At 43.9% G+C, this 24,024-nt stretch overlaps 4 protein-coding genes across 4 annotated transcripts; 2 read left to right on the forward strand and 2 right to left on the reverse strand.

Annotated features, from left to right (window-relative positions):
• Positions 1-2,071: 2,071 nt before the first annotated feature.
• On the reverse strand, positions 2,072-4,018 carry LOC131284823 (gastrula zinc finger protein xFG20-1-like). Its single transcript, XM_058313683.1, has one exon. The coding sequence runs from the start codon at positions 4,016-4,018 to the stop codon at positions 2,072-2,074; it is 1,947 nt and encodes a 648-aa protein (XP_058169666.1).
• A 598-nt stretch (positions 4,019-4,616) lies between these two features.
• On the forward strand, positions 4,617-5,840 carry LOC131288111 (dephospho-CoA kinase domain-containing protein). Its single transcript, XM_058317221.1, has 4 exons — positions 4,617-4,785; positions 4,994-5,288; positions 5,419-5,552; positions 5,629-5,840. The coding sequence occupies exons 1-4, from the start codon at positions 4,674-4,676 to the stop codon at positions 5,793-5,795; spliced, it is 708 nt and encodes a 235-aa protein (XP_058173204.1). The 5' UTR covers positions 4,617-4,673; the 3' UTR covers positions 5,796-5,840.
• Positions 5,841-8,077: 2,237 nt separating this feature from the next.
• On the forward strand, positions 8,078-20,760 carry LOC131284824 (periostin). The gene is made up of 9 exons (XM_058313684.1): positions 8,078-8,163; positions 9,605-9,882; positions 11,066-11,342; positions 16,567-16,743; positions 16,872-17,139; positions 17,211-17,736; positions 19,016-19,635; positions 19,703-19,828; positions 19,898-20,760. The coding sequence occupies exons 1-9, from the start codon at positions 8,078-8,080 to the stop codon at positions 20,393-20,395; spliced, it is 2,856 nt and encodes a 951-aa protein (XP_058169667.1). The 3' UTR covers positions 20,396-20,760.
• Positions 20,761-21,381: 621 nt separating this feature from the next.
• LOC131286259 (polypeptide N-acetylgalactosaminyltransferase 35A) lies at positions 21,382-23,668 on the reverse strand. Its single transcript, XM_058315191.1, has 3 exons — positions 23,509-23,668; positions 21,600-23,400; positions 21,382-21,522 (listed from the first exon to the last, which is right to left on the reverse strand). Exons 1-3 carry the CDS (start codon positions 23,529-23,531, stop codon positions 21,391-21,393), a joined length of 1,956 nt encoding a protein of 651 aa, XP_058171174.1. The 5' UTR covers positions 23,532-23,668; the 3' UTR covers positions 21,382-21,390.
• Positions 23,669-24,024: the final 356 nt, after the last annotated feature.

The following is a 24,024-nucleotide window of genomic DNA, read 5'->3' on the forward strand; positions in this document are numbered from 1 at the left end:
TCTTCTGCCACATGCAATTTGGTTTAGCCTGGCCATCCCGGCCTATGCCCTCGGATGCGATCTAACGCAAGTGAAAAAGAACTCGAAAAGAATTCGTGTGTGGCACAATAGAACAAATAATCAAGTTTTTTTGCGATAAGAGAAGAGTAGGTGGGCCAAACTATCAAATTTCCACAGTGCGCAAGGTGGAGAGGTAAATTGGCCCACCGATCGTGTAGTATTCATTCTGTGTGTATTACAGAACTCATTCACAAAGTCGTACAAACAAATTTAAACAATTCCCATGTCACAAATTGAATACTCTTTTAATTACGTATCTCGTATTAGTACGTTACAAATTATGTAAAATTGCTTTATTATTTTTTCTTTATTCCATATTCTGCGTACCTTTAAAACATGCCCTCTTTTCTATTCCAGTTGTTGTGATACTCTATTGAAACAGATTCCAGTCCTATTCCAGCCAATTTGATGAAAAGTTGGATCATTCCAAGAGAAAAAGAAGAAAAGGAAATTTATAAAATTGTTTCCCTCTTTCATGCTTCTCCGTTTACCAGTACATTTTATAATTTTTTAATTTTTATTACACATTTATTACCTTTCCTTTTAAAGCTCAACTACATTCAAACGAGTTTTTTGGTCGAATTTATTATTCGATAGAAATAAATAAACAGGCAACATGCGGAATTCCACGAATAGTCGTCAGATAGTGTACCACAATTGAACCAAAGATAGGACGAAACCTAGAATCTGACACACGCCTCTCTACGCAATTTTGTTTTTTGCTTAACATTTACACGTGCAGCTATGTTTCCGTTGTAAGGCAATTTTGATGATAGTCTTTCCGTTCGACTAAGCCTTTTTAGAAATATAAACTTATGCTGGATAAAGAGGCAACTTACCAAGCTGCAGCTACAATATACATGACTGCGAGGAACCGCGAGAAATCATGAAACCTCATTACCTGTGCGTCTGAAAACCAGTATGTAGTCTATAAAGCCAATCGATTATTTACTTGGCGTTTAATATTGTTTTTTGTTGTTCGAAATAATACCATTTCCAGAAGCTTTTGTTGCGTAATCTTAATCGAAATTACTTTTCATTTATCAATCGCGCCTTTTAGTATGTGTAGTCGTTTTAGTCACTCGAATCGTTGTTCGATGTAAATACTCACCCACTCTCCGATAACCCACATGTTCGTTAGCCGGCATCGCGAACGTCATCTGACAAATAAGAAGGTAGATTAAAGATAATTCAAGGAAGGCCATTAGCCTTAGACTAACCGGTAGGGTTCTACTGGGTAACATATAAACCAAAATCCCCCCTCATCATGACCCCTGCGAGACTTTCCGTTACGTTTCCTGCAGAGTTTGCATCTAATAAATTTCTCATTCGTCGCAAATGTGATTAAGTCATGTATTGATCAGTTTTTGCGCAACGGAAGATCCAACCGACAATGATCCCCGACGGTCGTAAAGTTTAGACAGATGGCAGCAAAGTATAATAGAAATTAATACTGCAACAGGAAATAAAATTCAACTGCAACAGATCGTTTGTGCTAATGCAATCAGAAAGAGAGAAAATGAGTTAAGAACGTATGAAAACATTAAAAAAGAGTTAAAAGAACCGAGCAACAAAACTAACGAAGAAAGAAATGGATAATATAAACGAGACTACTACAAATGGATTGAATTTAAAGAAAACATTTAAATATAATAAATTTAATGAAACATTGATTTGTTCTTGAGAACAGGTTAGATTAACTGTATTGTGATGTATTCAACTATTTTAAATTATGGAAAGAAAGCTGTTTGTAGTTTTGCTTTTTCGGTTGTTAATTTTCACATTAACTGCATTTATCACTTTTGGAATAATTTTGTTTTATTATCGATGTTTGGGCATTCCATTACATTCGCTTTCAAAAATAAATTTCCTCTTTCAAAAAGAAATATCATTTTAAATAATTCGTAATTACTTTAAGTGCAATAACACGCTTAAAAAATTTTTCTTGCAACCAAAAATTTTGTAAAATTAACTTCCAGTTCATTAGGAAATCTTTTGATAACTGAACATCCTATGAATGCTTTAGCAGCTGGTGCCGTTTCAAAGAGCTTCGGGAGACGTATGAGCTGTTGCAGACCTGGCACATATAGCGACACTCGCGATGGGATGCGGCTATATGTTCGTTCAGGTGCGATCGCTGATAGTAGCTCTTTCCGCATTCACTACAAACGAAGGCCCGATCCTGTCGGTGCCGGGAGCGCTCATGCTTATTGAGATGATCCTTCGTCGCGAACGCTTCTCCACATTCGGTGCACCGGTGTGCCTTCTGCTCGCTGTGCACATTTCGGATGTGCGCGTTAAGGTTCGTGTTGGCCGTGAACTTTTTCCCGCAGTACATACACGTGAATGCCTTGATGCCCGTGTGGCGCTTCATGTGGTACTTCAAACCGGAGGTGGAACTAAACCGACGATCACACAGCATGCAGTAGATATTTTCCGGACTAAGCGCGTTGATGCTGCTAGCATTATGATGTGTTTTCTGGTGTAGATAGAGATCCTTTCCGGAATGCGATCGGAAGTCGCAATGGGGACATTGTTGGTGCTTCTTGCTCGTTGCATCACTCTCTTGCTCCAGTTGTTCGTAGAACCGGCAGTGGTGCTTTTCCAGATTGTGCTTTCGCTGGAAGGTACGGTCACATAGTTTGCAGATGAACCGGTAGCCGTTTTCTTCCTCCTGCACCGAGTAGTCCACCGGGGTATTTTGCACCAACGAGAGTGCTTCCTCCATTTCCGGGATGTTACTTTCGCGGAAGCGAACATTCTCCTTTAGGTGTTCCTTGCGATGCGCTCGATATGCGTGCAGACGCGTAAAGCTTGCCTCACAGTCATTGCACACCAGACTGGCCATGTCATGTTCTTCCGCCAAGTGAACCGTCAAGTGGATCTGTTTCTGAAAGCCACGATCGCACTTCGGACAGCGGTACATGCAAGGATTCGGCTGGCTGCCAGTGCCATCCATTCCCTGAAGGTAAATGTCGTAATCATCTATCAGGTACTCCTCTCCATTCTCTATATACTTCTCCCATATCTCATCATTTTCGAACGCTTCATCCAGAAAGTCCTCCAGCACTACCCGTCGATCGATTCGCGTTTCGTGTTGGTGCGCAGGAGACGCTTTCTCTTTGGCATAATTTCGCGTAAGCTGAAGATTTTGGAGGAACTGTTCCTGCTCCTTAACCAATTCGTCGGTGTCTTGGAAATCAAGCTGCGGGAGTTCTTTGGAAAAAATAGATCCATTCAACAGGCCCTCGTAGCCATCCGTCGTAGCGGAATGATCATTGATGTCTTCATCGTGGGTGTGCTTATCTTGAACATGCTCTATCGCCGCTTCGAAGCTGTCGTACACCATGCTCTCCTTAGCGCAGTGTCCACAGTAATACGGATTGCTTTCCTGCTGGTGCGACGTTCGAAGGTGCCGATTCAGACACTTTTTAAGACGCTCCGTTCGATCACAGAACCGACATACAAAGAAACGATCCAAGTGGGCCGCGCGCACATGATCGAGTAGAGTGCGCTCGGAAACCCAGCAGGCGTTGCAAAAGTTGCACAGGAAATCCTGATGGTAGCGCATGTGGTTCTCGTAGTTGGTTTTGGTGATAAAGTGGCGATCACATATTTGGCACATGTACGCCTCGGACGAGTCGTGATACATTGTTTTATGCTGCAGCATTCCACGGTTTGTTTTGAACGATTTATCACACGGCTTGCAGTGGTACGAAGGATTCTTCGGGGAAGGATGGAACAGTTTAAGGTGTCTTTCTAATTCTAGTTTAGACTCGAAGCATGCCTCACATATGGTGCAGCGGTTTGATACATCTTCCGGAGCACACATACTTTGCACGGTAGGCATCTTTTGTATTGCTGCCAAATTGGATAATATTGTGTCATGAAATTGATAACAATATTTGAGCTGCTGCAAACAGTTACTGCAAACAATATCGTTTTCAACGATCCACATATCCTACAAAATGGTTGAAGACTTTTATCAGTTCATCTGTACAAACAAAAAAGTATGGATGCTTTCCTACCTCGGGTAAGTGGAAGATTCTAAACATATCAACTATTATCAATTCTTGCTCTCCAATAACCATCTTTTCACTAACGTTCTTCCAAGTATCCACAGTTTTGGTGCAGCATTTACACACGTTTGTACCTTCGCAGCGCAGCATTTTGCGAAGGAATTTCTTCACACACCATAAACAATCGGAACGTACTTTGTTGATAACTCGATTGAGCAAAAGGTAAACAAACTTTCAACCGTCTGTTGTGATCCAAAACCACTAGGCATTTTGTTGGTGTCGTTTTTTTGTGCTGTTTGGAATTGACATACAACTACACTAACAAGAAGCTGTCAGTTTCGGTCGCGGATTTGCACGAGCAAATGATTTGAGAATTTTTAACCAATGCAAAGTGAAAAGACACATTTTTAGTCGTGCGTACCATCGTGTGGTATTGCTAAGAACACCATACAGTCGCAGTGTACCTGCAGTGCTTTTGTTGCATTATTTTTTCAGTAAATTTATCCAGTCAACAGCCGTACGCACTGCGCCAACGAAAAGGCAGACCATTAGTTCAAGCAAGAACTACGCGTCACACGCTCTCGTCTAAGTAGAATGTTTCTCGTGGCCTTAACCGGTGGTATAGCCTCCGGAAAGAGCACCGTTACTAGAATATTTCGTGAAAATGGTGTTCCAATCATTGACGCCGATGCCATTGCTCGGAAAGGTAAAGAGCTACCGTGAACCAAAGCAGCACCACACACGCGGGTTTTCAACAGCCGTAACCCGTTGGGCGTTTTAGCAGGAGGATGGGCGTTCCGTTTAACATCGTCGTTGCATAAGCACATACATGATGCCCTCCTTCTCCAGTGCAGGTCTCCCCCTACCAGGATGGATTCTAATCAAGTTGTGGGTTGTATCTCGTTTACTTCCAGTCGTTGAACCGGGCCGTCCGGCATGGCATAAAATTAAGGCCACATTCGGAGAGACCGTGTTCGATGCAGACAGCGGCGAGCTGAACCGGGAGGCCCTGGGCCGTTTAATATTTGATGACGTAGAGAAACGAAGACTGCTGAACGAAATTACCCATCCCGAAATCCATCGGATCATCTACAAGGAGGTCATAAAGAGCTTCTTCTTAGGGTACAATTTCGTAGTGCTGGATTTACCGCTACTGTTTGAAACTAGAGTGATGCTGCACTACATCCACAAAATAATCACCGTAACTTGGTAAGTTGGAAAATTCATTATTTTATGGACCAGATTTAAAAACTATACACCTACAAAAAATGAAGCACTGCATAAACAGTAATAACATTTTTTTTAAATTTAAACGCTACATTCTTTGTTTTTATTTCAGCGAAGAAGACATCCAAGTAACACGTTTAATGGACCGCAGTCACTACACGGAGGCGGAAGCGAAGAAACGTATCAAATCCCAGATGCCTCTTGAACTAAAGTGTGAACAATCACATTTTGTAATCGAAAATTCCGGTACTTGGCCGCTGACTATCGCTGAAATGCAAGCATTAAATTAACTAACATTCTTCTACCTTATTAATTTACGCAGGTACGCTAAGGGACACCGAAGAGCAAACGTTAAAAATCCTGTCCATTCTACAGGATAGCAATCAGCATTGGAAAATTCGCGGTATCATTTTTGCAACCGCCGCTCTGCTAGTTTCCAGCATCGCTTGGATTCTGAACTACAAATACAGATGGTTCAATACGAACTGATTGCCGGTAGCCAAGGGTATGCGTATTCTGCTGTGAATCGGCTCTTGCGCTTCTTCATTTTCCAGTTAAATACTGTTTTACTGTGTTGTGTTCCAAGTGTTACAATTTCTATTATTTTATTTTGTTGTTTTGTTTCGTCGTGTTTTGTGTTGGATTCTTTATTTAATATTTTATTTCCGTTCAAATATGCTCGCATGTGATCTACACGCAGATACATGGAAGCAGGATAGATGGATAGAAACAGTGTCAATGAGTCTTTTCCACGAGAACAGACACGAACTGCATTTGAAGTTGATTTAAAAAAGTGTTAATCATGTCGATTAGTGCAAGTGTATGATTTTTGAGTGTAAAATGTATGTTGAACAGATTGTCTAGTTGGGTGATCATTGGTAATTCAAAAGAAAATATAAAGGGTAACAAGATGAAGAATGGTTCTTCTCTTTTTCGTGTGATGTTGAACGTTAAAATGCAAATGATAACGTTTCTAACAATCAGCAGATAATTGAAAGAAACTTCAGTGTTCTTATTAGTGTAAACTAAACGAAATCAACACTAAAGTCCATTTTCCTCCATCAGAATAAGATAACCTTAAACACCAGCATTAAGTATAAAGACGCTGTCGCAAATTGAGCAATATTATGAAATAGTCTCTGCAAATCAAACGTATACATATTTTGGATGGATTATCAACTTCTCCTGATTCCGGGAATTCACGGCCTTATCAAACAAATTCTAGAATAAATACCACTCAAGAACATTGATGAGGTTTGTATTCTGTATGCCTAAGACGGATGTTCAAACAATGATAGTTTTTGTTTGAACACCGAACTAATGATAGTTTTTTAAATTAAATATGTCAATAATTGAAAATAATGATAGTTTTTTGGCTAGTAACTCTTACTTTGTCTTAGCGTCTATACAGGGAAGAAAAGTTCGGTCTATGATGGCATCATTTCTTTAGATTTTATTCATTTCAAAAACAAATTGTTGCCAAAGTTATTGTTCCTTTCCATTCTGTTGCTTTCACGATCTTATAGGTAATTCCACTAACAAAAACAAAATACAAACTATTACAACACCATTTGCTTATTTCAGTAATGTTTCGAAAAATAGATTTGTAACAGTATAATAAAATTACTGTATTAAAAATAATAACTGTCTGGCTCGCGACTATCGCAGTTTTCTACAAAATAGCTCACCGCACGACTACCAATCGCTGCTCTCTTTAAATTGAACTTGATATAATTTGATAAAGGTAACCAGTGAATCATCAAGTTTAAGGGCAGGGAAACCCCCCCAAAAACTTGTTTGCATCGACCCCATTTATTATGCGTTCCACAAGTCCGTTCGCTGCGTAAGAAGATTTGGTTAGCATTGGTTAAAACGTGAACGCTTCCTGCACCGTGCTTTCACTGTGACTCTCAAAACTTTTTTGCTCGCTTTCGCTAAGGAAACTTCTTTCTCTACCCGGCCCTGGTACCTCGTTGTAGAACTTAATCATTTCCAAGGAGAAAGGAGACTCTCCATCTTGAGATGGTTCCACCAAACCATCCCATAACCATGATTGCCAAGGGGGGGATGGGAATGACCTAGGGAGTGAAATTTCCAGAAAACCCCGCTTTCCCCCTTTTCCATGGGCGATTTCGCGATCCTTCCTTCTCCTTCAATTCATATGTTCGATCGGAAGCGCGATCGCGTGAATCTCGCCGATCGTCTCCTTTTGCTTAAGTAGGAAGGGAAGGGCCGTGCTCCTCCATGACCAATGCGTGTGTGTGTGTGGTGTCTTTCGTTCTCATTTCTCCTCTTTCTCGTTCCCCATTCTCCCGGCCCGGCGCACTTTTTAATAATAAAAACATCTGTTTACTGTTTATTTACGATCACCAACACCACAGCTGACTCCGCGACCGCTAGCGTACGCTACGCTGTTGTCTCGCGGTCGTTCCCGGTATGTTATCTGTTTGTCTTTTTTGCAGTTTCTGCTACGTGTGTGGGAGAAACAGCTATGAGAGGATGGAGCTTATAAATACAGGTGCAGCGCCACGATCGGCGGCCAGTTCAGTAAAAGCGATCGTACCGTGTGCATCGTGGATAAGTGAAGTTCCCATCTAAGGTTGCCTTCAGCAGGCATTAGCTTTAAATTTTACAAAGTTCCTTTTGCCTATAAGTGCAAGTGAATATTGTTCAATTGTTTATCGGAGCGAACGCAAATTTGGTGTTGTGTGTTTCTTACTAATTTCGTAAAATAAATCGAAGTGCGTCCAGAGTGGAGTAAAGCAGCAACGATGGGACGCGAACGGATCCGTCCAGCAAGGGTTCTGGCTACCCTGCTGATGGTAGCATTCATTGCCGGTTCCGTGACCTGTTTCGAGTAATGACCGTTTCCATTTACTGTACCGCCTCAATAACTGTAGCACCGTTATCATCTTTCCTTGCAATCCTTGATTTTATCCTTTCCCTGACTGACATGTTCTATTAACTTGCACCGATCCACCAGTACAAATTCGATCACCCTGGCACGATCGATCATTTGATATGTGATGTGCAACTTGCTGTTCGCTTTGTTTCTATTTTACTACGTTGAAAAAGGTTCAGCATTTTAATTACTATCGACGTTTCATTATGCTAAACAGAGCCATAGCAATTTGATGACGTTGGAAGATGGTTCTAGAATCTTCCCGTGCTCCTGTTAAGCCCTCCCTTGTGTGGTCGGGCAAATTGTTTTACCTCGTTCCCCTCGTCCAGGGATCGTAATGTACCCTTTTTCCCGTGGGCCAGCACGGGGGTCTAGTCAGGAGGGATACAGGTCACACAACTAAGCTTTATTATTCAATCAGCGCGTAGAGACGGCTTGTCGGATGTACATGTCCGGCACGACGGTGGTCGTCCCTTTTCGGATTACGTAGAAATAAAATAAAAATCTAAAACGCAATAAGGGACGCTGATTTAGAACTTACAGTTATAGATCAATCTAAAATAGATCGTCGAAAGGAATAGACATTTTTATTGGAATGAATTTGGTATAGGGAACAACATTGCTGAATAGACACATAACTTGGAACGAGGAGTTAAAATGAGTTAACAAGGAATAAATTGAGCTACAAAGACATGCATTGGTCAAGAACTGTTGAACATCACTAATGAAAAACAACGTGCTTCACAAAGTAATGGATAATTCTTTTCCTACCTAATCTAATAAATCCTACGTTATATTGTTCATCCTTTTATTAATCAACTGCCAACTTTTAACTATAGCTTTGAATACTTTTCGTGCAATCGCATTATCCTTTTCCCACCTACAACCAGCTGTGACCAAATCTACACTATTTCGTCGTAGGCTTCCCAGCAAGATTTTTGGGTTCTAATGTGTTTACTCTGGTTTTGGTTTTTTTTTTACTTTCGTTTCATCTAACAACAACAACACAACAATTGCTCACATTACAACTACACCACCGTTCACCACGGAATCTACCGTCATCTATTGTTTTATGTGGGCTTTATATGTTGCTACTTGGTGTACTACTGTTTGGAATGGCGGTTTCACTGTTTACTACTACCATCCACGCTACTACAACCGCTGGGTGGCGGCAACAATGGTGATTGTGTTAAACAAAATCACAACCACGTGTAACAACACGCACACACAATTCGTTCCCGACAAATGCATCAAAATTAAATTATACCCATCAACCTGAATGCACCACCTTGTCTTCGAATGTTACACCGATGCTGGTCACTTTTTGGTTTTTTTTTGTGAATTAACAAAACAAAATCAACCCTACACATAAAAAATAAAACCCTTAACACTAAAGCAATCTCGAGGAAGAAATTGCCCGGCTGACCGGACTGGCCGAAGATCTCTCCGACTGGCATGAGATAGAGATGCCAGATTATGTGGACGAGTCGGTGGCAAGCGGCTTGATCGACAACAGCCACCATTCACTGTGGACACACCTCAAAACGGCAGCTGATCATATCGATCCTCATCGCTTTTTCAGCGACTCGGTGGCGGGCGCCTACGAACCTGCTCAGGATAGTGCTACGATCGGTGTGGCCGGCCTAGGCCACGTGCAGGATCGCGAGTCGTTAGGTAAGTACGTGAAGGTTACTGTTAATAGCATGTTTTGCTCCCGTTTTATTATAAATTGTCCAGCTGGAGTTGGCATATGCATTAAGCTAGAGTTTACAGACCACTCCTCATCAGGATTTATATTTGAACTTATTTTAAAATTGCTAAATTTTAGAAATTTTATTATCATTTTTATGGTCTGTTCTTCTGATTTTCGTTTTTTTTTGTTATTGTGAACTAGCACTTAAAATACTCATCGTTGCCAAGTTGTCCTTTCAGTTGAGCTATAAGCGGTAATTTTTCCCTCCAATGATCCAATTCAATGAAAAAAGAGTTTTAAAAACTACTAAGCTAGATTCTGTTGATTGAAATATTTATAAAAGTTCGACGTAATTACCACTGTAGAAAAAAAGTCCCCAGTTTGGAGATTATTATTTATGTTTTTTTTTCTTTTCCAATCCTCACTCTTGAACTCGTCGAACACTGCACTCAAACAACTGGAACATTATAGCATTCGAAATAAATTTACTAGAGTAAGGATGCTTATCGTGACGGTGGAAAGTTGGATGAAAATAATTGCAAGTTTCGCTCGGGAATGTTCCATCCAGTTGAACATTGACGTTGGTTTCTGGCTTGGCAGTCAATTCCCGCTGCGCTTTTGTGTTGTACTTTGGTTTGGAAACCGTTGCCGGAATCGTTACGGTTCAATAAGTTTTCCACACAGTTTTGCACTGTTCAATGGCCTGGAGAAGATCGTTGAACTATGCAACGCGAAATGCGTTGAAGCACAGGAATATTGTAGAGAAAGAATATTTATTCGACTGTGTGCTGGCTTCAAATTTGACTCATTTTGAACGCACCACGCTGGTCATGTTTTATTTTGCATAATTCATTTCAAACGGTTAATGGCTGTTAATGATGGTTTTCGCACGGATGTACCGTGTTTTCATTGTTGCCTGTCGAAGACTAATAGGGGTAATGGCTCGCTGGTGATTGATGAGCAAAGATATTTCCCAGCCCTTTACATTGGACGCCCTGATGATGTCGTAAGCTCTCAAGTACGTTGGACGGAGCTAAATATGTAATTGCACGGTTTTTTTCTTTTCCATCGATGATCACTTCAAGCGATGCAAGACAGTCAGTGATCTGTTTTCTTTCCGTTATCAATTAATCGAATGTGTACTTTTCGTCTATCTCAACCCAGAATCCGACGCCGAGACGATCACGGACGAATTGAGCCGGAATCCGGATGATGTCGGAGCGGTGCACCGTCCCGGTTCTCCCTACCGCCCATCGCCATCGGGCGGCCATCCCGATGCGGAACCGCACGATCCTCAACCGCCTCCGTTCGATAGGACGCCACTGTTCCAGCATCATTTCAACACGTTCTTCAACACGCCACTCGAGACGGGCTTCTTCGGTGCCGGACTGCCCAGCTTCAACTTCTTCGACATTCACGCCAACCAACCGTGGTGGAAGGGGTAAGTTTTAAATATATTGCCTTTATTGTTGCATCCATCGTACTTCACGATTTCGCTATTCCGATGCTCCCATTGGGGTTCATCCTCGAAAGCAAATCATCTGATCGTGTTTGCGTTCCATCCGTGGGTTGACCCAGTTTTGTCACCGGTTGGCCGCAGTGTGCTGCAGTGCAGCACTGAAGTTCTACTTCCCTATCTGTGTTATATCTCTATATCGATGAACATCAGCCGGTCGGCAGTTTTTGGAGCATGCACGATGGCAGGACGTTCCATGGCGTGCAATTGTCGCATTCGGGGCGGAGAAATGAACAAACCGCGGGTGAAACGGCGAACTAATTGCTTGTCAACGCGTTACACATCGTCTGATGTGCAGGGTTTAATTGCGCGACAGAATGGATCCAGCCAACAGAGTCGGAGTAGGAAACCTCTCTATCGACATCTATATCTATTTGCTACACCGAAGCTCAGCAAACGCCACACATCGTTCGAGCCATTGTAGGTCCGTCTGGAATGGAAACCCAAATGGCCATAGAACTGATCCCACATGTAACCGATGCGTTTGTGCATAATCGGCTACAAAACACTACGACTATCTTCGACATTGTCCGTCGCACAATGTAGATTTGCATCACCGGACCCAGTCCCGATCGTCCAATGGGTTGTTAGGTACTGGTTATCTTCAGCCGTCGTTGCATGTGAAACCCCTTTGGACAACATATCCGGTGTGTTTTCTTCACGGCACAGCAAAACGGCGAGCAAAAAACGGCAGCAACCCAGCATCAAGATGGGCCGGGTGGGTAAACCCAGCCACGAAAGGGTCTAAGAAGGAAAGTTAATGAATATTTACCAACAACATGCCGCCGTAGTGTGATGATGGGGCCAAGCCTTGCCTGGGCATGGCTTGTAGCGGTGCGAAAGCACCAACCCCGTTCGGTTGTTTGTTCTTGCAGGGGATTGTTTAGATAAACTTTTCTAATTATACAAAACAGTTCCGGGCTCAGATTCAGATAGGTTTCTTTTCTTTGAGGTTCTCTCGCCTTCCTTCACTTTTTTCCATTTTATTCTGTTGGGTAGTTGGGCAGGTGAAAGTGATAGACAACAGCTATCTAACCGATTTCCGGTAACACAGTTGTTTACACTAAGGAAGTTGCTTTATTTAACACATTTTGGTAATGAACCGACAAGTAAAATCATAATCTCCATTCCAATGTGAACTATGATTAAACTCAAAGATCACTTTAGCCACAGCTTCTTGCATGTTGTTCTTCGACAGCCGTTAGCATGAAGTCGATCTCTGTTGTCCTTGATCGTCGCAAGCTCTTAATGTAGCTCGTTGAAATGTGCAAATCGGGCGCCTTCTTGAACGATGAGTCGACGCAGGCTAATGAAGTCGCCGGAAATTAACTGCTCCGTGGTGGTAGAAAGTTGATCCTCAAGATTTACGATGACTAGAGTACTCTGCTACCTGAGCCACATTGTATGCGATTCTATTTCCGTGTATCCCTCGTCCAAAGCTCAATAGACACTTGGATAAGAGCAGAGAAATAGACAGACAAAAGCAAAACCTTTTTCACACAACTTGGTTGGTACTACATTTTGGTATCGAGTTTTGGGTCGAGTCTATTGTGACCATTTCCGCCTGTGACCTCTGCCTAAAGTACGCACTTATCTGTGGTTCGCGTACGCGTGGGAAGTTTCTTGGTTTTGCCAATCATTAGGTGAACGAAATTTGGCGTACGCTCAACGAATGGAAAGCTTCACCGTCGTTACACTAATCTGGACTGGTTTTGAAGTAGTAGGGGCTTTAGGGAACTTGGTTCCGGGGGGCATAATTGATCCCTTGTCTTGGGTAGTGTGTAGGGTCTTTTATTTCCCAACCGGTCACGTTAGGTAGGGAAATTGCACCGTGTGCTGCACATACATTGTAGCGGATAAACTCGTTGCCGTTGGTTTGTAATTCATCATCAGACAACTAATCCGTTTTTCTGCGCGAGGTTTCTCACTTTATGACCCCCTGCGTGTGTGCCTATTGCATTTGTGATCATAGCTGAGCTACAATTTTATTGTATTTTTGATAACCGTAAGAAGCTTAAATAACGTCCACCATAAATTCTGCTTTAATGAATTTACAATTGTTTGATTCCAACCACACGACTATTATGTGTACGCCATCAGAGGCCGCTGAACTTCCACGATATCGATAGTTATAGAGAGTTGCCAAACTTATCTTTTTGCCGATGCCGAATAATGTTCGTAGTCAAATTGAGCTTTTGTGTTAAATTCCCAATGCGTTTGAATTTTTTTGATTTTGCGTTCGTCAGAATATTCTATTCCTAATAAATTATACATAAAATAAGTTGCTAGCGATAATTAGCAGCATAAAATTATCATTTTTTTCCTCTTTTTCGGATACCAACATTTTTAAAATATTCAAACATCAATGCTCTTCCTGTTCTTTTGAAACGTGATCTTAACGATCGTATCTCCAGAGCACAATCACAAAGCATCTCTTACTTTTACTAATTGGCTTGAAGTAATTTTCAGACTGGTTTTTTTTCTGTTCGGTTAAAATACAAATCCAAAGTGTTCAACCCTTAAACAAACGTCCGATTAATCTGGACAAGGTGTCCATTGCTACCTCCAAGGAACAATTTTTCCCAGAAACTGCCTGAACAACGTGAAACGGTAAGAAAAACGCGATCATGTTCGAAGACACCCAGAGCTGATCGTGAGCTTCAAAAGCCGATAGTCTAGTCCATTCTCAAGTCGTTGGCAGTGAATAAAAAAAAAACAGTCTACAGTTTGAAAGCCGACCCCCGGGGTTCATACAAAACCCGGGACAACTCGCGAAAACTATCATCTGGCACACGCGGGTGCATCGAAACTCGATGGTTTCAATTGATGCTAAGCAGCGCGCCTCTTCACATTGCGCAAAGGTCAAGAGATACGACAAAATTGCGACGATCGTTTATCACACCGTCGCCATTCGCCAGAGGTTTCCCATTTCTCCCTCCTCGCCGCGGTTGGTGGTGGGACCGTTGAGTTTCCTCATTTCAATCAAGTTGATCCAATCGTTCCAGACCCGGTGGGGTTGATGGTGGCAACGCAGCGAGTGGCCGTGCTGAACATCATTCATCCTCGTGCCGGGGTCGTGGTAGGTTTAGAAGTTGTGGCCCAATGTGTGCGGTTTTACCGGCACGAAGGAAGATGATCTGTTGTGCCATCTCTGTTTGACCCTCTGCATAACGAGGTAACATGGTACAAAACACTGAGGATCGCAGTTTTGGTTGGCCATAATCGTATTCGCGGCGCAAATGCAAGCTGACGATGATTTACGGCGAGAATTGGTTTGAATTTCATTAGCTTTAATGCAATGTCCGCGAAGCGGTTCACAGGCGCGAAAACGGCCACCGGTTCTGGTTGGACTGGAGATTCGTGTCCGCGACAACCACTAACCACCAGGCGTCGGGTCGGATCATCTTGATGGAAGTCTAATTGGTGTGACCAGTGGGGATTTATTTTTGTGGTTAGTCATACTTTTATATTTGTATTCTTTTTAACTGTTTGTTCTAGAGCACCGAGCCGAAAAATTACAATGATAAAAACAAATGCCCATTGATGGTCTCGTCTGGGAATGCAATCAAACGAATGTTCTTTCCATTCTATCGTCCTTGAAGAACAATGGAACAAGAATGGAAATCGTAGCATCGGAAGCTGTTCCAGTGGTCCATAATCGGAGATTCAAAGACGATTTAATTTAGTTTCGCTTAGCGGAAGCCGACTAGTCACCATTAGAACACGGGCCGAACAGTTGGCTCGAGCGAGCGAATCGTCATTGAATTTCGTAGCCTTTTTTCAGTCAACCAACGCCAGAGCCAATCGTCAATGTCTTATCGTCCGGCGTTGGCGGAGGCTGGCAATGAAATCTCGAAAGGGCAGATATTCTCCCACGATAGGTAACAATGTGTTTCGCATTTTTTTTCGCGACTAAACACCACCGTCAGCAGTTATGAAACGCGATCGCTCTGCTTAAACTTCTTCGGTAGTTTCTGCTTTTGTTTTTGCTGTGGGTAAAATTTGTCTTTGTTTTAACTAGCTTATCTATTTATCTTGGCTTAGGTTGTGTGGTTGATTTTTTTCCTGCCACTTCAATGGACCTGGAACGCACCTCTCAAAATGAGTAGACTAGTGCTTCGACAGCTTGAAGGCTCCTCTTGTTTAGTATCGTACATTTACGCTTTCGCATTCACATGGCCACGTCATCATTTTCGTTTCTAGCATAATCTGCTTTCAACGTGATTCTAAGGTGTGCTCCACTTGTGGTGTATCACCGAGTAGCGTTAAGTTGTACGATCATAATCAGCACGTTGTGGAAAGAGAAATTGTTTTGCGAATGAGTCACGTTTTGAGGGTGCGTCGTCGTCAGCAATTTCGTGCAAAATCTAGTCTGAAATGGAGTTATGTTTAAACCATCTCAATGTTTGCAAGTACGCAGTGTTTTTCAAGCAATTATTGCAAAGTTGATATGGGTGCACAATTTATAAAATGTTTCGGGTTTGTAACGAAAATATATTCGGATGATCAGTAAATCATTGCATTCTGAAATATTTATTTGGGTATACTTTTTCAGAATCAGAACTGACATGCAAGAGATTCACTTGCTTTAGTGTTGTTCAAGTTGAAGCATACCATTATCCATTGGGTTAGATTGTAGATTGTGTCATGCTAAAAAAATTCTTACTTAAGTGGATTTGTTTCTTTACCAGATTTTTGCTTTTTCTGTAATCGAATTTAGATTGTTTTAATATTATATTTGCCTTTGATTGAATTGATTTTCAATAATGAACAGGAACCGAAATTTATCGATTTCTACTTTAGACTGTATGATAGTTTCGTTACCAACCGAGACCGGACCCTCCCCTGTACGAGAGGACTGACTATCCACGTACAACAGGGAAATAAGTCTCGTAAGCCCTTAACGGGCAGGCATGACCAAGAGGTCGTTACGCCAAGATGAAGAAGATAGTTTCGTTATAAATGTTTTATTGCAATTTCAATGAGTTGAAATGGATACTGTTATCGCATCTGATCACATGATATTTCACAAAAAAACGTGTTAAATTAACTGGAAAATTAAAATTATATATGTAGGCTTGTTCTTTCTATGAATATTGAATGATTCATTGAAGATCATCTTTACTAATGTTCTGCGTTCTCGTTCCAGTGAAAATGTCTGCACGGAGCGAGAGGAAAAAGAGGAGGACGTCAATGCGAACGGAGGAGAGGTTGCGGTCAACGGAGACGGTGACGATGATGGCTATTCGTTCCGTGGCTTTAGCATGTTCAACATGAACGTCGAAACCTGCACCATGAAGCAGAACAAATACGTCTGCACATCCATGTAAGCTTTCTTCCCGGAGAAGGAAAATCCGGAAAAGAATTTCAAAGAGCTGGTCACAAGTGACTGATTGACACGGTTTTGTCATTTCTTTTATCCTCTTTTGTGATCGTTCTTTGCTCACGCTATAGTAAAGACGTCAATGGTCGCCGACGCACTGAGAAGGTCACCCGCCAGTGCTGCCACGGGTATGGTCGATCACGCCGTGCCTCACCGAATGCTCACTGCGAGAAGCTGGACCTGCATTCGATGGAAGAAACGGCCGAGAAGCTTGGAGCGAAGGAGTTTATCGCTACGCTGAAAAAGAGCGGCCTGGAGACGACACTGGACAACGCGGTGACCCTGTTCGTCGTGCCGGACGGTGCCTACAGTAGCTTCGCCGAGCAGATGTGGGAAAATGTATGCCCTTCACTCTCGGTATCGATCCGACTCCGTAAGCTAACACGTGTCTTATTTTTGTGAACCTTCAGAACCTAGTCGCCTTCGATCCGATGGCACGCTCCAAACGGGCAATCGATTTCGCCAGCATGACGGCCCGGGACGTGATACTGGCGCACACCGTCAACGGCTCGTACCACATCGAGGACGTCAGCAACGAGCAGCTGCTGAAGACTGATCTCCCAGGAGCAAACATTCGTATCAACATCTACCCTCGTCGACCGACGGCCACAAAACGACAGCAGCATTCCGACGAACTCCCGTACCGTTACACGGCCAACTGTGCGCCCCTGGTGACAGTCAACCGGCTTACCGATCACGGCATCGTGCACGTTGTCGATCGGGTACTTGTGCCGGCTCGCAACACTCTGATGGATATCGTTGAGGCACGCGACGACATGACGCTGCTCCGTACGTTCCTGGAGATGACCGGTCTGGACAAGCAGCTGCGTGAAAAGGAAGGCACCTTCACACTGTTCGCCCCCAACGATGATGCGTTCCTGAAGCTGGACAAAGACATCCGCCGGAAGCTGAAGGCGGGCAATGGCTGCGCGATGAGTAAGTTGGGCCCCACGGTGCTGCGGCATCCATTGGTTAAAAATTTAATTGTTCCAACGGGCGCAAAGTTGACTTTCACGATGATGAAGTGTGTTCTGTTTGACACTTCAATGACGGGGAGTTTCATTCACGCCACGCATTTAAAAGACGGCGTTTGTCGTTCGCCTATAGTTAGTTGGTGGAAACCCCGTTTACCCCCGTTTGAGTTCTCACCTCGGGTCGATCACAATTATTCCCGCAAATTGTCGCATGAGACGAGTGGGACGCGGGTAAGGGTACGTTCAATACGTGACCGGAATAGTTGACTCTGGACGCGCGAACATGCGGAACGGCGCGAAGCGATTCGCCTCAGGGAAGAAAAAAGGCGCGGGCGAAACTGTTACAAATGGGCAATTGTTGTACAATTGCATAAATCATCCAGGTATATTGATATGAGAAGAGGTTGTGCTGGCCTCTAACAAAGGGAGGGGTTTTGTTTTGTTGTTAAATTCTAAATTTGAGTTTAGTCATCCCAATCAAAGCGTGTCTTTCAATCTTAATGGAATTGAATATTGAAATTTAGTAGAGTCCAAGCCGGTATAGCATTAGCGCAACAACGATTGAGCATTACGCACATCCGGCTTCTTTGAGGAACAGGCAGAGGTGGATCTATCTATTTTTGGTATACTTTGATATCGCTTTACGATTGTTGATTTTCACCTTTAAAACCATGGCAGGATATGTCTCGTTTCTGGACGGGTGCATTGTTACCCATTCAACTAGCTTTCTTCATCGCAGTTCAAGTTGATCAAAGGTCTTAATTGTTTGAGAGGTGATCCAAATTGATCAAAGGAGTTACCCCGATTACCTCACCACTTAGGACCCTGGTATGGATTCTCTGGAAACAGGCACATTTTCTTTGAACGATGCCTTAGAATATCGTAGCGCATACGGTTAAGTAATTATTTTGTTTGCTATGGGTTGAAGGGTCTTTATCCTTCCACGAGTGCCAATTATCTCCCAGAACGTGAATCGGATACGACGGTATCGAAACATTATATCAATCGATGGGTAGTCCAAATTAAACGATCTACTACCAATTTTCATTACGGTGGTGCTTCTTTTCAAGGACACTGTGAAGTGGGTTCTTTGGCACGCAAATCACGTAGATCGTTTAAATTTGCGAAATTCTTCCCCGCCGTGACGAAGGAGGACCAGGTTGATTTGATGTGTCAATTTTATGCAGAATTTCATCGATTAACTTTGATTATACTTTTCGTTTGTTTATAAATTTTTATAGACATCCTGAAGAATCACATTCTGGATCTAACGTTCTGTTCGATGGCGGCCGCGGACGGAGTAAAGACGTCCACCTCCAACATGCTAAACGAGCGGCTCGAGTTCGAGTACGCTGCTGACAATGCCGATAGCATGGAGCCAGTTACCGAGGGCCTTCCTGCCTCCGAAGGTACCGACAGTAACAAACCAGCCCAACGAATTCGCATCAATGGACAGGCGACGATCCAAGAGAGCGACGTTATGGCGAGCAACGGTGTGCTGCACGTGATCGATACCGTCCTACCCACCGACAGCGGCATGCCCATCTCGACTACGCTGGCCAACCACAATCTGACCATCTTCAAGCAGCTGCTGGTCGATGCCGGGCTGGAGGACGAATTCGACGATATGAGCAACCGCACGTTCTTCATTCCGTCGGACCAGGCGTTCGAGCAGACGGATGCCGGTCGGTACTGGATCCGCCAGCTGAAGGAACACCCGGAGAACTTGCGCAACAATGCCGCCCTACGGGAGTTCCTCGAGTACCACGTGGTGGAACCGTTGATCAAGACCTGCAGCTTGGAGGAGAAGATGCTCCCGACAAAGGCAGCCAAGGATGTGCGAGTCAATCTGTATACGACGGTAAGGGAACGGAGAAGACAGGGAGTGGCTGTTATCACTAAAAAGGTACCATTTTTTTCATCAATAGAATCCGGTGTTCTCGACGGTCATGAACCGAGCCACAGTGAACTGTGCCCGATTGGTTCATTTCAATGAGGAAACTTGCGGCTCAGTTGTACACCAAATCGACCGAGTATTGGACGTGCCGAAGATGGTAGGTGTTGAGAAATAGTTCGTAACCGTCGCTTGAATTAAGAATTGCTCCCTTTCTTCCCTTGTTTAGAACCTCATGGAAGCGCTTGCTGCAAACCCCGACTACAGTATGTTCCTGCGCATGGTAAGTGCCACCAATCTGACCGAGCTGCTCAGCTCGAGCGAAGCCGGTTTGACCGTGCTGGTGCCCAAAAACGACGTGTTCCTCGAGGTGAACGAGTGGTACCAGGACACGCTTAAGAACAAGGACGAACTGGAGCGCATCATCCGGGCGCACGTGCTCCCGAACGTAATCTGCTGCACCGGCATCGTGCCTTCGGAGTGGCCGTTCGTGCGCACCACCGAAACGGTCGATGGTAATCAGTTGCGCCTGAACCGCTCCCGCCGACCGGAGGTTGAAAATGCCGGTATTACCAAGTGTGACATCGTGGCACAGAACGGCATCATTCACGAGATTAACGATGTGATCAACGTTCAGGCTAAGCGTGGTACGGTTGCGGCCGGTGGTAGCAACACATTCCCCAGCTTTGGCAGCCTTGCGCGACCGCTGAACTTCTGGTTCAAGTGAGGAGGATCTGTTAGGATCGTACGTCCTTCATGAGGAACTGGCCTTCCCTATCTCTTTGTCTCTCTACACTGTTCGCTCTACTCGTTTTCTCTGCTTCCGTGGAGTGAGGAGTCCTTTTCCTTGAGATGATGAAAGAAATGTGCAGCTTTGAGTGAGCGCAGACTGATTGGCTCGTTTATTATTTCAACGGACCTACCCGTCGTGGCAGATTGAAATACTTGAATTGATCCATCTCGTGAAAAGAGTAATAGTTTACCGATATGATGGGTTATAATATTATATTTATATACAACGATCAAATAAACAGCTGATGATGTTTATAAAGTACCTTTCAGGTAATTGAATTCCTGTTTTAATACATCCTATATGATTTTTCAATGGTATTCATTATCTTGTAATTCAGATTGGAGTATGGAGTTTATCTAAAAATTATCCGAAATAATTTACTTACTTAGTTGGCGCAATTCAAATTCTGTATCCCGGCTTTATTGGCAGCATCGTCTACGCCTCAATTTAGGCCTACCACAACTGCTCTGGCCTTGGGGATAGTCTAAAAGGACTTTATGGCTGGGTCGTCCGATTCTATTAGTAAGGCATAACCCCACCGGAGCCTGCCAAGTCTATTTCGCTGTACGTCAGTGAGGTCTCCGTACAACTCGTAGAGCTCGTCATTACATCGGCTTCGCCATTGTTCCTCCTCACATACGGAGCTAAAAATCCTCCTGAGCATCTTTCAGATTTGAACAAAGTCCTTGTCTCGGGGCGACGTATGTAAATACTGGCACTATAAATGTTCAGTATAGCACCAGGTTCGACTGTCTTGTTCTTGCTTTATCGAATCCTACCTTACTTCCCCCCAAAAAAGTGAATGCATATATTATAATTCTAGATGTGGTACGAGCATTTTATTTTCCTATCCCAAAAAAAATATTTATATGTATACATATATTCAAAAGATTCCCAAATACATACGACTTTCTTCTTCAATTCATCAGTCACGAGATTACTAAATCCCAGGTGCTTCGGGGGGAACTGACGCACAGGTCCAGCCCCACCGGAGATCCTTTACGAATGTCTTTCACAGTTAGACAGCTGCCGGAAGCAATATTGTAGATCGGTGTACCGGACTGGAATATGAACAACGAATAAAGGTCAAATAAACTAGCCATTCAAAGGTGCGAATAGTTTCCTGCTTGCGCCTTACCGTTTTCCGATGTTTCCACGCTTGGTCACCACCCATCTCGTGGCACTTGTTCAACTTTGGTCGTCCCTTCGTAGCACTGGACGGTACGTCCAAGCACAGTAGCTGCCCGAGAACCAACTCAGCCTTTTCCGTCTCGTACCAAGTTTGATGCTTCACACGCAAACATGGTTGCAGCACCAGTCCGGAACCTTTCTTCCAGAGGGCCTTCTCATTGTCCGCCTCGGTGGAAAGACAGAGGGTGCTGTTTGACAACCGTATTTGAAAACTGGCAATGTAGTTGCGCTTACGCGAGTGCCACGGTTCAAACTTTGCCTGCGTGGCCGAGCTGCTGGCGTCTGCTTTCGCCTCGCCAGGAACGCGCAATTGCGGGTAGACATTGTGCAGGAACCAACTGAAGGGTTTGCATTGCAGTCGCTCGCGAAGTTGCTGCCGCTCGGTAACGTTTCCAAAGTCAACTTTCCGAGCGTGCGGTTGCTGTTCGAGAAAGTAGCGTAAATACTCGTCCATCCAAACGTGAGCCAGCCGCAACGAGTTGCGTATCATTGTGTCCTGCCCGTTGGGTGAACCGTACGGTCTCCGCTTTCGAAACACGTGCCCGATGCGGGAGCATGGCAGTAGCTCAATCGATCCACCACACTGCCATGCACGGAACGAAATTTCCAAATTCTCGCCACCCCAAACATCCATGCCCATGTCGTACTCTCCGAGCTCCCGAAAATACCCACGGTCGATGGCAAACAGACCACCGGCCATAGTCGGGGACCGGAAGGGGCCAACGAAATCAGTGTCCCGCGCGAGGGTGCCCTGCGGAAGGTTGTCCCACTTGAAGTGCAAACCCCAGTTGAAGCCGCCCCGCACCAATGGGCTCGCCGTGTACGCGAACGTATCCGAGTTGATAATGTCGATCACGGGCATGGCGAGAATGGTTCGATCGTGCTTAACTCTTGCCAACAGCGGTTCAATCCAGTCCACGTTCACCTCGATGTGGCTGTCAAGAAAGATGAGAACATCACCGGTGGCGTTTCGTGCCCCGTACACGCGGGAGCGCATTAATCCCTCACGATCCTTGTTGCGTAAAAGACGCACTTTGTCCGAATTCAATGCCAGCAACGCCTGCTCGAGGTTGCTATCCAACCCGTCGATATCGCTGTAATCGTCCACCAGTATCAGCTCCTTCAGAAGGTACGCCGGCGTCCGCTTGAGCACCGTATTAACCGAGCGTACCAGCGTTTCCGGATGCTCGTTGTAGAAGCACATTACAATAGAAGCAGTCGGCAGAACCTTATCGTACGTCTGTTCGCGGCAGAGCTTATGCCGCGTGTCAGGAATTGATCGGTACAGACCGATCTTGTTACTAACAAGCACGTTGAAAGCGTGCATCCTGTAGCCAATGTCACGGATGAATTGTTCTTCCGAGTTCTGCACCATCCCGAACTCATCCGTCCCGTTGGGAAAGATTGGTTGCAGTTCGTCGATCAGCCGATGACTAATGCGACGTTTCTCCTGTTCCCGCAAGAACCGTTCGTACTTTTCTTTGAACAAACTCCGTCCCTTGTCGAACAACTTAGATTTGGAGAGACTTTTATCGTCCACCTCGAGCAGACTATTTTGATGCATTGCAGGGTGTGGAAGGTCCACCATGGCGGATGTAGGGGTTTTCATCGCACGTCCGGCAGTAAGAGAGTTTCCGGCGGTTGTCGTGGAGTTGCTAAGATTCCAGTACAGGTACAAACTGATAGTCCAGGTAAACGAGGCTGCAGCAACGCCCCACAGGAACGATTTGCTCATCATCTTTGAGATTCTGTATATCAAGGCATTATCGAGAAGGAACGAGGTCAATTGAAAGCTATCAACAGGTTCCATACGCACCGTTTGTTGTTCACTAGCTTTAATGAAAGATTTTACGTACCTTTTTTGTGTCTTGTCTTTCATCGCATCCTCTTCCACCGGTTGAACTTACGTGTAGCTTTACGATATTACCATATTATTAATGAGATCTACCCGACTCATGATGCACACCCTGCCATCGTCGTTACACAGTCTATTTAGAAATTGTTCGATGAACTGGAATGTGGTGAATCTCTGTGGATTGCCGAAATCGGGTGGCTTTGACAATTGTTTTTTTTTGTTTTGAAAACACCTGAAACTGACATTTATTTGATCAAAAGGGAACAGCAGATTTGTAGTTGAAAAATTACCAAATTAAGCTACAGAAATTAGTTTTATTTGCTTCAAAAATGATTCAAAAAAGTAATGAACAGGAATGTGTTACAAAAAGGTTTTTTCGATTTCTGGCAACTCTCGCTCGGCTCTCAAATTTGGAGGAATATTTCATGGAATGAAGCATTTCACACATTTTAAACAGCTTGACAGCCGTCAAACATTCATTTTCATTATTGACATCAAACAACCATTTGCAAAGAGG

The sequence above is a fragment of the Anopheles ziemanni genome, chromosome 3, assembly GCF_943734765.1.
Source record: "Anopheles ziemanni chromosome 3, idAnoZiCoDA_A2_x.2, whole genome shotgun sequence".
NCBI lineage: Eukaryota > Metazoa > Arthropoda > Insecta > Diptera > Culicidae > Anopheles > Anopheles ziemanni.